This window comes from Molossus molossus, unplaced genomic scaffold (genome assembly GCF_014108415.1).
Source record: "Molossus molossus isolate mMolMol1 unplaced genomic scaffold, mMolMol1.p scaffold_m16_p_1, whole genome shotgun sequence".
Classification (NCBI taxonomy): Eukaryota; Metazoa; Chordata; class Mammalia; order Chiroptera; family Molossidae; genus Molossus; species Molossus molossus.
In genome coordinates this window covers 938,118-951,083 of record NW_023425344.1, presented here as the reverse complement: position 1 = coordinate 951,083, position 12,966 = coordinate 938,118, and the positions used below count along the sequence as shown (strand labels likewise).

Here is a 12,966-nt window from a genome sequence, read left to right as displayed (position 1 = left end):
TCTCACATCGCTGTTTCTCTTTCTTTCTTTCCCTGTCTCTCCCTCCCAGTCTATCTGAAGATAAATAGAAAAATATCCTTGGGTTAGGATTAAAAAAATAAAAATTAAATTTAAAAAAGCTGGTATGGTCACATCAATATCAAGGTAGATTTCAGAGAAAGAATTACCAGGGATGAAGAAGGTCATTTCGTAATGATAAAGAGGTCAGGCCATCCAGAGGACATAGCGTTCCTAATGTTCACGCACCTAAAAAGCGTGTTGTGTGGTTCCGCCGATGGGAAATGCCCAGAACAGGCAAGTCTATGGGGACACCGAGTCGTCGTTCGCTGGCTGAGGGGCCGTGGGGGAGCGCAGGGGGCACGGGGTTCGGGGCCTGAGGGGAGCTTGCTAAGGGGGGTGAGCGATGGTCTTACAGTCTGTAAGTTTACCAAAAATCATTGAATTATACACATAAAAAGGGTAAATGTCACGGTGTGTAAATGAAACCTCAATGGAACTGCTGAAAAACATTCACGTAGATACGTCGAGAACACACCCCCACTTGAAGGGTCTTTCTGTGGCTAAACCTGGGACCATTTGACCATAAAAATAAAAACAGGAATGACTTGCAAACAAATGAAAAACAGCCCTGGCCGGTTTGGCTCAGCGGTTAGAGCGTCGGCCTGCGGTCCGGAGAGACCCGGGTTCGGTTCCCGCTAAGGGCACGTACCTCGGTTGCAGTTTGTCCCCGGCCCTGGTTGGTCGTGCGGGTGGCAGCCACTCGATGTGTCCCTTCACATCAATGTTTCTCTCTATCTCTCTCTTCCTCTCTCTCCCTCCCGCTCTATCTGAACAAAAAATGGAAAAATGTCCTCGGGTGAGGATAAAAAAAAACAAATGAAAAATATAGGAATCCATGAGTCTGTTTTGATAATAAGTAGGAAAATGAACATGAAGAAAAGACAGCGAGGTTGGTGAGCTGGGGAGGTGGACGTCAGGTAGGCAGTCGATGCGGAGCAGACATGGTTTGGAAGGAGCGGGGTGCGCGGCCTAGGGAGAGGTGGCTGTGGGGCCTCGGAGCGCCCCCCACGCACGCGTTCCTGCCCCGCCCAGGAAGGGCAGCCGGCACTCGAGCACTCGGGAAGGGTGCTCAGCGGGAACGTGCCGCCCAGACCAGGTGTGGGCACGCAGCACTCCTCCAGAGCCCGGCGGGTCAGTCCCCTGGGCACGTGGTGAGAGACGGCAGTTCCAGGCGAGCTGCAGTGTGCTAGGTGGTCGCAGAGAGAAGGCTTTGTCTCTGCCCGGGGACTCCTGGCGGCCTCCGGAGCGAGTCTGCAGCGGCACCAGCAGCAGCGCGTTCACGCTCAGGGGGCACTCGGGCCGTTTCCAACGACTGCTGTGTAGTCTGCTCCTGGTCGAGCTGTCTCCCTGGAAAATGCAGGGACGTGCACTGTGTTTGGGGCGGGCGGGGTGGCCACAGCCTTCCAGCAGTGACCAGTCCTCAGCTGTCACTCTCTGCGAGGCCAGCCTGTGGGCAGCACTGTGTCTGCCTCGGCTGTTCCTCGGAGCAGGACCCCTGGGTCCGGGGTCAGCGCCATCGGGGAAGCCCCGGCGCGCCCAGTGGTGAGGGCCGCTGTTTGCGCAGGTTCAGCTCCCGGCCAGCTTTCCTGAGGGCCGAGGCAGAAAGCAGTGGTCCCCGGGAGTTGTCTGGGGCCTGCAGCTCTTGGCCCTGCAGGACACGCCACCGTGACCTCTGACCACACTGCTCTTCGCAGTTTCTCCGGATCTGCGCCGACCTCTTCCGCCTGGTGCCCTTCCTGGTCTTCATCGTGGTGCCCTTCATGGAGTTCCTGCTGCCCGTGGTCGTGAAGCTCTTCCCCAACATGCTGCCGTCCACCTTCGAGACCCAGTCCATCAAGGTGAGGCCGCATGCACCGCAGGGTCAGACGCTGTGACGCTCTGTTCCCCGTGACCGTCAGCCCTCTGGGGTGTTTACCAGATGTAGGTGTTCAGGCTGCAATCTTCTTACATGTGTTTGACACATGGTTTCTCTAGATTCGTGTCTCCAAGCCTGGGCTGAAACCCATTTGTGGGGGTGGGATCCAGGTCAGCCCCAGCCATGCAGCCCTGCCTTCCGGGCACCCGAGTGCCCAGCCGTGTGCGTGCTCCTGCCAGCTCCGCTCTGGGCCCCGTGTGTGTGCGGCCAGGAGCTGGAGCGAGGTCCTGCACACCGCGCGTGGGTGAAGGGCCCTGGGCAGAGGAGTGCAGTGCCCTCTCTGCCCACAGGAGGAAAGGCTGAAGAAGGAGCTGCGGGTCAAGCTGGAGCTGGCCAAGTTTCTGCAGGACACCATCGAGGAGATGGCCCTGAAGAACAAGGCCGCCAAGGGGAACGCCACCAAAGACTTCTCCGTGTTCTTCCAGAAGGTGCCCTGACGCTCCGGAGCCCTTGCGGCCTCAGCCCACTGGTCCTTAGTGCTGGTTAGAGCCTCGGCCACCTGCTTCACCTGGGGAGTGGTCCTCATTGCCAGCCTCCCTGTTTCTGCTGCAGCCACAGGGGCATTCCCAGACGGGCGGTGCTCCTGCCCACAGGTTCATGGGAGGCTCCCTCCAGCCAGTGAGGTTGAGCCTCTGTCCAGAGAACTTGAACCTGCTGACATTCAGTCACTTGCCTGTGTCTCCAACTTTGCAGCAGCCCTGGGGGAGGGGAGTTTGGGAGCCGAGGATCTAAAACGCTGCAGTGACAAGCCGGGAGGGGAGGGCGGGTGGAGGAGTGGGCGGATCACAGGCTGCTGCACAGCTACGTCTGTCCACGGTGGGGAGGGGAGGGACTGTAGGGCTTCCTGCCCAGCAGTGAGAGTCCCGGGCCTCTCCAGGCACCAGCCTCACTGCGGTCTGGGTGCCCTTGGCACTGCTCTGCGACTGGGCCTGATGGCCCGGGTGCTCACACCCTGTCCTCGGCTCCTCATTTGGGGCAAGTGGCCCCTGGGCCTGGGAGGGTGTGGGGGAGGGAGCGTGGGGGGCACAGGCCCCGCTGTGGATAACCCTCAGCACTGCTCCTGCAGATCCGAGAGACCGGGGAGAGGCCCAGCAACGAGGAAATCATCCGGTTCTCCAAACTGTTCGAGGACGAGCTGACCCTGGACAACCTCACGCGGCCGCAGCTCGTGGCGCTGTGCCGGCTGCTGGAGCTGCAGTCCATGGGCACCAACAGCTTCCTGCGCTTCCAGCTCACCATGCGGCTCCGCTCCATCAGGGCCGACGACAAGGTGGGCGGCTGGGCCCAGGCCCTGGCCGGCGTGCCTCCCCCGCCTCCCCGGGTCCTCGCTCAGTCCTCATGGCTCTGCTCAGGGTTAATGTTTTTAAGATTTCAGTTCCTGCCCTGGCCGGTTTGTCTCAGCAGTTAGAGCATCGGCCCGCGGACCAGAGAGACCCGGGTTCAGTTCCCTTTAAGGGCATGTACCTCGGTTGCAGTTTGTCCCTGGCCCTGGTGGGGATTATATGGGTGGCAACCATTTGATGTGTCCCTCTCACATCGATGTTTCTCTCTCTTCCTCCCTTTCTCCCTTCCACTCTATCTGAAGATAAATGCAAAGAAAGGTCCTTGGGTGAGGATAAAAAAAAAAGGTTTCAGTTCCCACATAACGTTCTCCATTCTTGCCCTGTGTTTCCTCGAACGTGCTAATCTTGGCTAGTGTCTGACTGTTCCAATAACAGCGTGGAATAGAGGGCTTTTGTTTGCTTTCTGTCTTGGTTTAGCTCGTTTACAGTATTTAGTTTTTTCAAATACAGACACTGAAAAGTTACAGAGATCTGGGTGGCATGGTCCTCCTCCAGGAGAAGGCTCTCTGCCCCATGGCATCGCGGCATCTGGGCTGGGCCTGTTTCTGTTGCGCCCTCCCTGCTCGGTGCCAGCTCCTCATCCTGCCCTGCTCAGCTGAGACAGCAGGGTGGTTTCCTGTGCCCCCCTTTTCTCTGGGCTGTAGCCCTCAAGGCTCGTCTGCCTCGGCAGCCCTGGACTCCCGCCCTTCTGAGCCCGGTGAGTTCTCTCGGTTTCTCAGCAGTGCCTTCGGCCTGGACTCTCGGCCCAGCTGGCACCTGCTGCTGGGTCCTGTTGGCTCACAGATGGCAGCTCACACCGCAGGGTTGCCTGATCCAGCCTGGTCCACAGACTGTCGCCGTCCCCGGCCCTGGCCGCCTCAGCCCCAGATGTCTGTCCTGTCCTGTCCCCGGCTCCCCGTCCTCAGCCTGTGGAGACGACTCCTCCGCGCAGCTGCAGCTCGTGTCGTCCCCGAGCGTGTGCGCGGACAGGAGGGCTCTTCTGGGCACACTGGCTTCTGCCCGTGGAGCGCGCTCAGGATGCCGCCCTGCTCGAGAGCCGGGGGCTGGCGGGGGCGCCCTGAGTGCGTCCTGTTCCGGGAGCGCCTGCGGTGTGACTGCCCCTCAGGAGAAGCGCTCAGGGCAGGCGGCCGGGCTGAGCCCTGCCCCCTCGCTGTGAGACTGGACAAGGCTCTCACTGCTGAGGCCTCAGATGCCACAGCAGAGAGCAGCCGGACCTCCGCTGTGCAGAGGGTGGGTGGGACACTCCAGCGGGACAGGAAGGAGGAAGGAAATATCAGAAGACTGCGGTGTGAGGAGACGAAGACCCTGGGACCCCAGGAACAGCACAGTGGGCCTTTGTGCCTCGGAGATCCCAGCCTTGGGGAGCACGAAAGCCTGCCACGGAGAGGCTGCCCGGGGGCACCACAGACTCTGGCCCCACCCCACACACAACAGTGGGTGGGGCTGCGACCTCCACCCCCTGATGGTCCTGAGATACTCCTGCCCCCTCGGGTGGTTTCGGTGGAGGCCAGGTGGGGCCAGTAATGAGGTTCTCCTGCCTCTCCCAGCCAGGGAGGTCTGTGAGGCTGGCTGGGGAGCCACGACCCCAGCTGCCCAGCAGAAACATCAGCCTCCTCCCCCGGGGTCCGCGGAGGCCCAGTGGGAAGCCTAGCAGCAGCGAGCTAGCACCTGCCTGTCCCAGAGTGTACGTGGGAGCAGTTTATGGGGTTGAGGGGCAGCATGAAGAGCTCAGAGCTGGCCGAAGGAGCCTGCTGGTCGTTGCCCCTCAGGGCACCGCTGAGGCCCACATGAGGCCTGGGCGCCCCGGGCAGCAGCAGAAGCCGCCAGGGAGGAGCCGGGGGAGGAGCCGGGACTCGGTGTCCCTGTGGTGAGGGCCCTGCTCGAGACTGCTGCGCGACAGTGAAGCAGGCCGGGTCTGTGGTTGGAGGGTGAGGCAGGGTGTCCGCGCGCCTGCCAAGCTGCGCTCCCTGGGAGAGGCAGGCAGCTTCGGCCGTCGTTTTTTGTTTTTGTTTTTTATCCTCACCCGAGGATATTTTTCTATTTTTTGTACAGATAGAGTGGGAGGGAGAGAGAGGAAGAGAGAGAGAGAGAGAAACATCGATGTGAAAGGGACACATCGAGTGGCTGCCACCCGCACGACCAACCAGGGCCGGGGACAAACTGCAACCGAAGTACGTGCCCTTAGCGGGAACCGAACCCGGGTCTCTCCGGACCGCAGGCCGACGCTCTAACCGCTGAGCCAAACTGGCCAGGGCCCGGCCGTCATTTGGATCGCCAGATGCAGATCATCAATGACAACATCTGCGGAAGTTACTGAGAACACTGCCCTTCACCCCGCAGCCATGTCAGAGGGCGCCAGCGAAGACAGACGATTGAAACAAGACCCAGAGTTGGTGACAGTGCTCAGAACACCCAGGCTTCAATGGAAATCTGCCAAGAACCAGAAGGATCCAAAATGGGTGGAGACGGTAACCAGTGGCTGCCGGCACCAAGAGGATGGGTCAGAGGCGGGCGGTCTCAGAGCAGCCACGGCCGGGAGGACTGAGCCACGAGGACACGGTCTGCACAGACGACAGACGGCCGGTGAGCCTCAGCACAGCACAGCAGAGAGCAGAGTGAGGAGGTGCAGGCCTCGGGCACCTGTGGGGCTTGCAAGACTACCAGCGAGTGTCGTCGGGCTCCGGGCAGAGGAGGGACAGCAGAGCAGGAAAAGTGCAGCTAAGAGACCCACCAAGACACATCGGAGTCGAACTAATGAGCACTGCAGGACAGGAGTAACGAGAGCAGTGAGGGACAGCGACATCTCACCTGCAGGGAGAGCACAGAAGACGGGCTGTCACCCGCACCCCGTCCAGCACCAGTGTCCTCCAGGAGTGCGGAGGACACCATGTTCTCGAATGAGGAGCAGCGAGGCTCGTCACCAGCAGGCGTGTCCTAGGAGAACCTGAAGAGGCTCTGTAAACAGAAATGAAGTGGTAGAGGCACGGCACGGAGGCAACACACGGCAGGAAGAAGTAAAAGTACATCTGTGTGTCTTCAGTCAGGCTTGGTGGGGAGATGGCGGCGCTGTGCGTGTGGCCCCGTGGGAGGGGGGGGGGTCGAGGGGCCAGGGCAGTGCGGGTCCTACCGCTCCCTGGACTGGAGCAGGGAGGACACGCAGACTGAGCAGTCACTCACGTGTGTGTGATGACTGCTGGCCCACTGGCACCGATTCATTGCCAACAGGAATCCCCGATTGGGGCCGTGAGGGAGGAAACCTCAGTGTGAGGCAGCCCTGGGCCGGCCTCTCCTGCTCGTCCACTCTGCTCGCTGCACCTCAGCCCGGCTTGCTCCAGTGGGACACCCCTGTTTTAGCTCAGCCGGGGAGACAGGGCAAGTGTGTTCTCTGGCAGTGGGGAGTTGGCTTATGTAGAGGTCCCGCCCCTGGCCCCTGATTGGTCTGCTCTCAGGCAAATGAGGCTCCCAGTCGTCACAGTTTGATTGGTCCAAAAGGCACTGTCTTGATTGGTGGGTGAACTGAGGCTATAGCTGGTGGCTTCTGCTGGAGGGGAAAAGCCACAGTCCTGTTGGTTGGACCAGGCTCCCGGAGCCTTCCTAAGGGCTCCCAGGGCAGGGCCGCAGTGGGCAGGGCCGCAGAGGGCAGGGCCGCAGAGGGCAGGGCCGCAGTGGGCAGGGCCGCAGAGGGCAGGGCCGCAGTGGGCAGGGCCGCAGAGGGCAGGGCCGCAGTGGGCAGGGCCGCAGAGGGCAGGGCCGCAGAGGGCAGGGCTGCAGAGGGCAGGCGGCTCCCTGCAGGGCGTGTGGGTGCGAAATGGCTGCCAGGCTGCTTTTGAACATTGGAGCCCAGTTACCTCCAGGATCCCTGTTCAGTGTCTTCTCTCTCAGGGTCCACACACAGACACGGGAAGAAGTCCTCCCGGGGTCACGCAGCCCGCAGGAAGATGGGGCAGAACAAGACAGGCAGTGTTTTCATGAGAACCGCGAGCTGGGAGAGACCCCGACGGCCTTCCGGGGCGGGTGGTGGAGCCGGGAGGAGCTGCGTGAGGAGAGGCGCCAAGCTGTGGGCACAGTGCCCTGCGTGGCCGAGTCTCCGTGGAGCCCAGAGGCTGCGCCATGGTGTCAGCGCAGCACAGTGAGGGTGCGGCGGGCCTGTGGGTGTGGCGGTTCCCGGCCTCCTGGTGTCCTGTCTGATGGTGACTTTGTACCACACTCTGAGCATCACCACGGAGGCCGGGACCTCTGCACCTTCGCTGCATGTCCGTCCACCACCTCGTCAAGGAAAAAGCTTGAGAAACGGGGTGGGAGGGGCAAGCGAGGAGCCCCTGCTACCCTTTGTCTCCCCTGCTCCTTGTTCCTTCCGGTCGTCTCGACGCTCAGCCCGTGTCCTCTTCTCGGGGACTCCTGTCTGCTTTCCCTCTGTTCCCTCAGTCCTGGGGAAGCTCTGTCTCAGGCCCAGAGACATCTGGGAGCCTTGGGTCGCCCCGCTCTCCGCCCAGCAGACCTGGGGAAGGCGTGGTGGGGGTGGCTGTGGGGTGGGGCCGTGCTGGGATCGGGCGGGGCCTGGTGGGGTGCACTTCTTCGAAATGCTAATCTGGGGTTGGCCCTGGCCATTGGGGGCTTCCCCAAGGCCTCCCTTCGTCAGACAGTCCTGTCACTGCGGACCCGACTGGGCCTCGGTGGGCGGTGTGTCTGTTCCTCAGCAAAGTGCACTAGGAAAGCGCTTATGATTAGACACCTAGTTCCCAGGCACATGGCCGTCAGCACCATGACGTTCTGGTGGCCTTTCAAACCGGTGACGCATTGACCTTCTTTTCCAGCTGATTGCTGAGGAGGGGGTGGACAGCCTCAACGTCAAGGAGCTGCAGGCGGCGTGTCGGGCACGGGGCATGCGGGCCCTGGGCGTCACAGAAGACCGGCTGCGGAGCCAGCTGAAGCAGGTGTGTGGTCGGGCTTTCCCCGTCTGCCTGACCAGCGCAGGTCCTGCGAGAGGCTGGAGGAGATGGCCGTTCCTGACCACCTGTGGGCGGCAGCCGGGCCTCAAGCAGCGTCGCCTTGGCCTTCGGCTCCCGCCTAGCTGCTGGGCGTGGACACTGAGTGTCACCACTCAGTCTGTGGCACCCAGCGGTCACCACTCGTGAGGGACTCTGACTCTTCACAGCAGCTTGTGATGACGTTAACGTCCTTTCTGTCTTCTCCCAGCCCTCTGTGGACAGATGAGAACAAGGCTAACTTCCTTTGAGACTTGGGCGTTCTCACCGAGGCCAGGGCTCAGCACACCCGCCCCCGTGGGGTCAGCCCCGTCCTGGTCCCGGAGCAGGGGAACAAGGCAGCAGGTCCAGGGCGAGCCCGTCCTGGTCCCGGAGGGGGGGGGACAAGGCAGCAGGTCCAGGGCGAGCCCGTCCTGGTCCCGGAGGAGGGGGACAAGGCAGCAGGTCCAGGGCGAGCCCGTCCTGGTCCTGGAGGGGGGGACAAGGCAGCAGGTCCAGGGCGAGCCCGTCCTGGTCCCGGAGGGGGGGACAAGGCAGCAGGTCCAGGGCGAGCCCGTCCTGGTCCCGGAGGGGGGGACAAGGCAGCAGGTCCAGGGCGAGCCTGTCCTGGTCCAGGAAGTGGGGGGACAAGGCAGCAGGTGAGTCTGGGCCTGTGCCTCCCCTTGCAGTGGCTGGAGCTGCACCTGCACCAGGAGGTCCCCACATCGCTGCTCGTCCTGTCCCGGGCCATGTACCTCCCAGACACCCTGTCGCCCGCCGACCAGCTCAAGTCCACGCTGCAGACCCTCCCGGAGACTGTGGTGCGTGTTGCCAAGAGACCTTTCTACCATGCACTCTCTAAGGGGCCCCTGGCTTCTGAGGGCAGGGACCCCGGAGACACCCACCCCTCAGCCATGGGAACTCTCGGGTCCACCCACTCACCCTCCCCTTCTCTCAGGTCTGTTCTTTCTGTGAATAGCAAGGGCTCCTGTGAACATGCTGAGGTGACCCTGGGGGCCTCGTGGTGTTTCCCAGTAGTCGGGGCCCCAGCAGTGGGTCCTGTCTCTTCAGAAGCCTGGGTGTCGACGAGTCAGAGATGGGGCAGGGGTTGTGTGGGCCTCTGGCGCCAGCAGCCCGGGCTCACCCAGGCGCTCTGCAGGCGAAGGAAGCACAGGTGAAGGTGGCAGAGGTGGAGGGCGAGCAGGTGGACAACAAGGCGAAGCTGGAGGCCACGCTGCAGGAGGAAGCCGCCATCCAGCAGGAGCAGCGGGAGAAGGAGCTGCAGAGGCTCTCGGCCGCGGTGAGTGCAGGGGGGGCGGGCCTGGGGCTCTGCAGGTTCATCTCCTGTTTCCCTCCTGGGGTGGTCGGGGGCACAGTGGAGCAGGAATGCCCAGGGGCGCCAGGGGGACAAGAGTCGGCTGGCTCTCTCTCGGTTTGGGTGCTGGTCAGCACAGCCGGGCCAGCTTAGCTCCCAGGCCAGGTGGCAGGTGCTCCGGCTCCCGACACATGTGCCCGTAAGGTGCTCCTGCAAGTCTCAGGGCAGCTCCACGCAGTGGTCAGGAGGGGGTAGAAGACGGAGGTGCTGTGGCCCTTGCAGGGCCTCGGGGGAGCTGGTGAATGCTGTGCACACGCACCTGTCCCCCCAAACCAGCTGTCTGGAGGGCCTGCCTGGACAGCTGGGTGCAAGCCCCCTCTTGGGTGATGGGCTTTCTCAGCCTCGGCCGTCATGGGGTCTGTGCACATCAGTGCCGGTGTGGACTCCTCGGGAAGGCTGCGGGGTGGCGGGTGGCATGAGCCGGCCTGGCCTTCACTGCAGAGGGAAGGCTGCGGGGTGGCGGGGGCACTGAGCCGGCCTGGCCTTCACTGCAGAGGGAAGTGCTGCCCGAAATGGCGGAAGCCGCCCCTGGGGGGCCCGCAGCTGAGCTTCGGACAGAAGTGGCTGGTGTGACCCTGCCGTCAGAGACCCTGAAGGACACCGCCCCCGTCCTGGAAGGCCTGAAGGTAACTAGCACCCACACACATCTAGGAGGGAGCAGCCGCAGATCTGAGCGTTGGTGAGGATGGGTCAGCTCGTAGGCTCCTGGGGACACGGGAAGGGAGGTCGGCCGCAGGTCACAGATGTTCCTGGGGGCCTGGTGTGAGAGCAGCTATTCCTCGGTGCCCAGGCCCTCTGTGCTCTGAGTGGCAGGGCACCCCCACAGAAGGTGAGTCTCCAGGCCCTTGTCAGCCAAGCTGGGCAATGGGAGGGGACGCTGGTGTGGTCCGTCCACAGAGGCTGTCTGTCACCTTCTCTGGTGGCCTGGGCTCCAGCACCATCAGCCTGTGACATGCTGTTCACCTTGAGGGTTGGACTTCTCTCTGCAGCCACCAGACGGCCACGTCCACTCAGCGCTGCAGGCGGAGAGACCAGGGTGGCAGGTTTATGTTTGGGGATTCCAAGCGAGGCCATGAGGGCCACCTGGAGGGAGGGGGTGTGTCTGGAGGAGGGTGTGCTGAGGGGAGTAGATGAGGCCTGAGGATTGACCCTGATGGTCAGCGTAGGGTCATCAGTGGCCTTGGCAGAACGACTGTAGAGCAGAGGAGGAGGAGCATGGGGGCGGAGGTAGGACTCGAGAAGGCCCCGCTGTTGGAGAGAAGGTGCAGGGCTCCCAAACTGGGTCCCTGCTGTCGGGCTGTGACTTGCACATGCTGGGAGGGCCATGGGTAGAGCAGGGCTGGCCAGAGTGTTGTGGGGGTGCTCTGGGACACTGTGGCTGGGGATAGGGCTGGGGGTGCTCTGGGACACTGTGTGGCTGGGGATAGGGCTGGGGGTGGGGGGGGGGGCCACTTCTGGGACAGAGCCCAGGAGGCAGAGGGAGGTGAGTGCGTGGTTACCGGTGTGCTGAGACCAGGAGGAAGGGGTGAGTCCAAGGAGCCTGGCAGAGCTAGGAGGAAGGAGATGCTAGGAGTTTGGCAGAGCTGGGCTTGAAGGGCGACCTGGGAGGGGTTAGGGACCAAGATACAAGGCCATTTTTAAGGGGGTGTGGGGCTGGGGCAGGGCCAGCTGAGCAGAGAGGAGACTGGCTGGGCCCATGGAGGGGGCTGGGAGAAGGGGCAGCTGTGATGGGGCCAGGACGGTCGGCTGTTCTCGTGGACACAGAGCATCCCATTCCCGATGGAGTGAAGATGTAGTTGTCAAAGGACAATGAGGCCCTGGCCGGGTGGCTCAGTTGCTTGGAGAATCATCCTGTCCACCAGAAGGTTGTGGGTTTGATTCCCGCTCAGGGCACATACCTCGTTGCCTTCCCATCGTCTCTAAAATCAATAGACATATCCTCGGGTAAGGTTTCTTTAAAAAAGGTACAGTGAGAGCTTGCAGGAAACCGTAGGAACTAAGGGTTGCCGAAGACTTGTCCGAGGAGCACAGACCTTGGAAGTGACAGGGCGGAGCTGAGGGTCCACTGGGAAGATGCTGTGAAGTGCGGGGACCCAGTGCCCTCCTGTGGCCCCCAGGCTGGGCCTCCTCGGGGCAGAGGAACTGAGGGGCTCGCCCCTCAGGAAGTGCCGGTGGCTGCAAAGCTTTCCACAGAGGATGCCTCGGGCCACCTGGCTTCCCAGGCCCAGGTGCTGGCGAGTCCCCTGTGCGGGACTCTTCCGGGCTGCTGAGTCCTGGTGGGATGTGGGGAGGGCCTCCCAGCCCATTCCGAGAGGGGCGTCACCTGGGGCCAGAACCAGACTCAAGGACACGCAGGAGCACAGAGCGCGAGTTCCCAGCAGACGCCGCCCGGGAGATGCAGCTGTTCTGGGACAAGGGCGCTGCCCCTGACGGGGTTCCAGGGAGGAAAGTCAGCGCGGTTACCGCACTGACAGCCGGGGAGCCTGTGTGGTCCCTCCAGTGCGGCAGGCGAAGCACCGGCAGCCCGGCCTCTGTCCCTGGTAGGGAACGAGGACGTCTCTGGGGATGTGGCTGCGGTGGTGCCGGCGCAGCCTCCACCCTCCCCGCCCTGCTCGTGCACGGAGGTCTGGCCAGCACAGTTGGATAAGGGGAAATAAAATGTGCAGATCGGAAAGGAGGAAGTGAAGCCGCCTGTTCACAGAGGACGTGAGCGTCTGTGGCCAGTGTGTGTCTGCTAGTAGTGAACAGTCAGGAGTCGGACATTTCAAAAGCATGTTTTTTACAATAACATCCAAAAAATGAACTGCTGGGGACCAATTTGAAAATGATAGGAAATACTTGTACACTGGGCCTGTGAGACGCTGCGGGGTGAGTCAGCCATGTGCGGGGCTGGGGAGATGCTCATTCTCCAGCTGCAGGTAGACCTGCAAGATCCCAGCAGGCCTCTCTGTTGACCTTCACAAAGTTACTCTAAAACTTCATGGAAACGCAAAGGATCTAGAGCAGCCAAGACAGCGGATGAGCCAGTCCGGTGTCCGCACTGCGTGGAGCTGCTCAGCATCGAGGGGCATCTCCCAGCCAGGGAGCGAGCAGTCAGCGGGGTTCTGTGTGCAGAGCTCCAGACTGCTCACCAGTCTGGACAAAGGCCGGGGGTGGGAGGGAGGGTCCCCGAGTGGGGAAGCGTTGAGGGTGCTGCTCTCAGGAGTGTTCCCATGACACATCCACGGGGCTCCTGTCGGGAAGAGGCACATGGGGCCTGTGCATGGCTGAGACCCCCACCCGCAGAACGATTCCCCGCATGCAGGTGTC

General features: G+C 62.2%; 1 protein-coding gene across 2 annotated transcripts in view; it reads left to right on the top strand.

Moving 5' to 3' along the window:
- Positions 1-12,966, top strand: part of LETM1 (leucine zipper and EF-hand containing transmembrane protein 1) — a 40,476-nt gene that overhangs the window by 23,151 nt on the left and 4,359 nt on the right. For both annotated transcript variants that reach the window (XM_036281405.1, XM_036281414.1), the window contains exons 4-10: positions 1,755-1,898; positions 2,266-2,403; positions 3,042-3,245; positions 8,133-8,252; positions 8,972-9,103; positions 9,442-9,582; positions 10,152-10,283. In XM_036281405.1, coding sequence (XP_036137298.1) covers positions 1,755-1,898; positions 2,266-2,403; positions 3,042-3,245; positions 8,133-8,252; positions 8,972-9,103; positions 9,442-9,582; positions 10,152-10,283 — 1,011 coding nt within the window. The remainder of the gene's footprint in view (positions 1-1,754; positions 1,899-2,265; positions 2,404-3,041; positions 3,246-8,132; positions 8,253-8,971; positions 9,104-9,441; positions 9,583-10,151; positions 10,284-12,966) is intronic.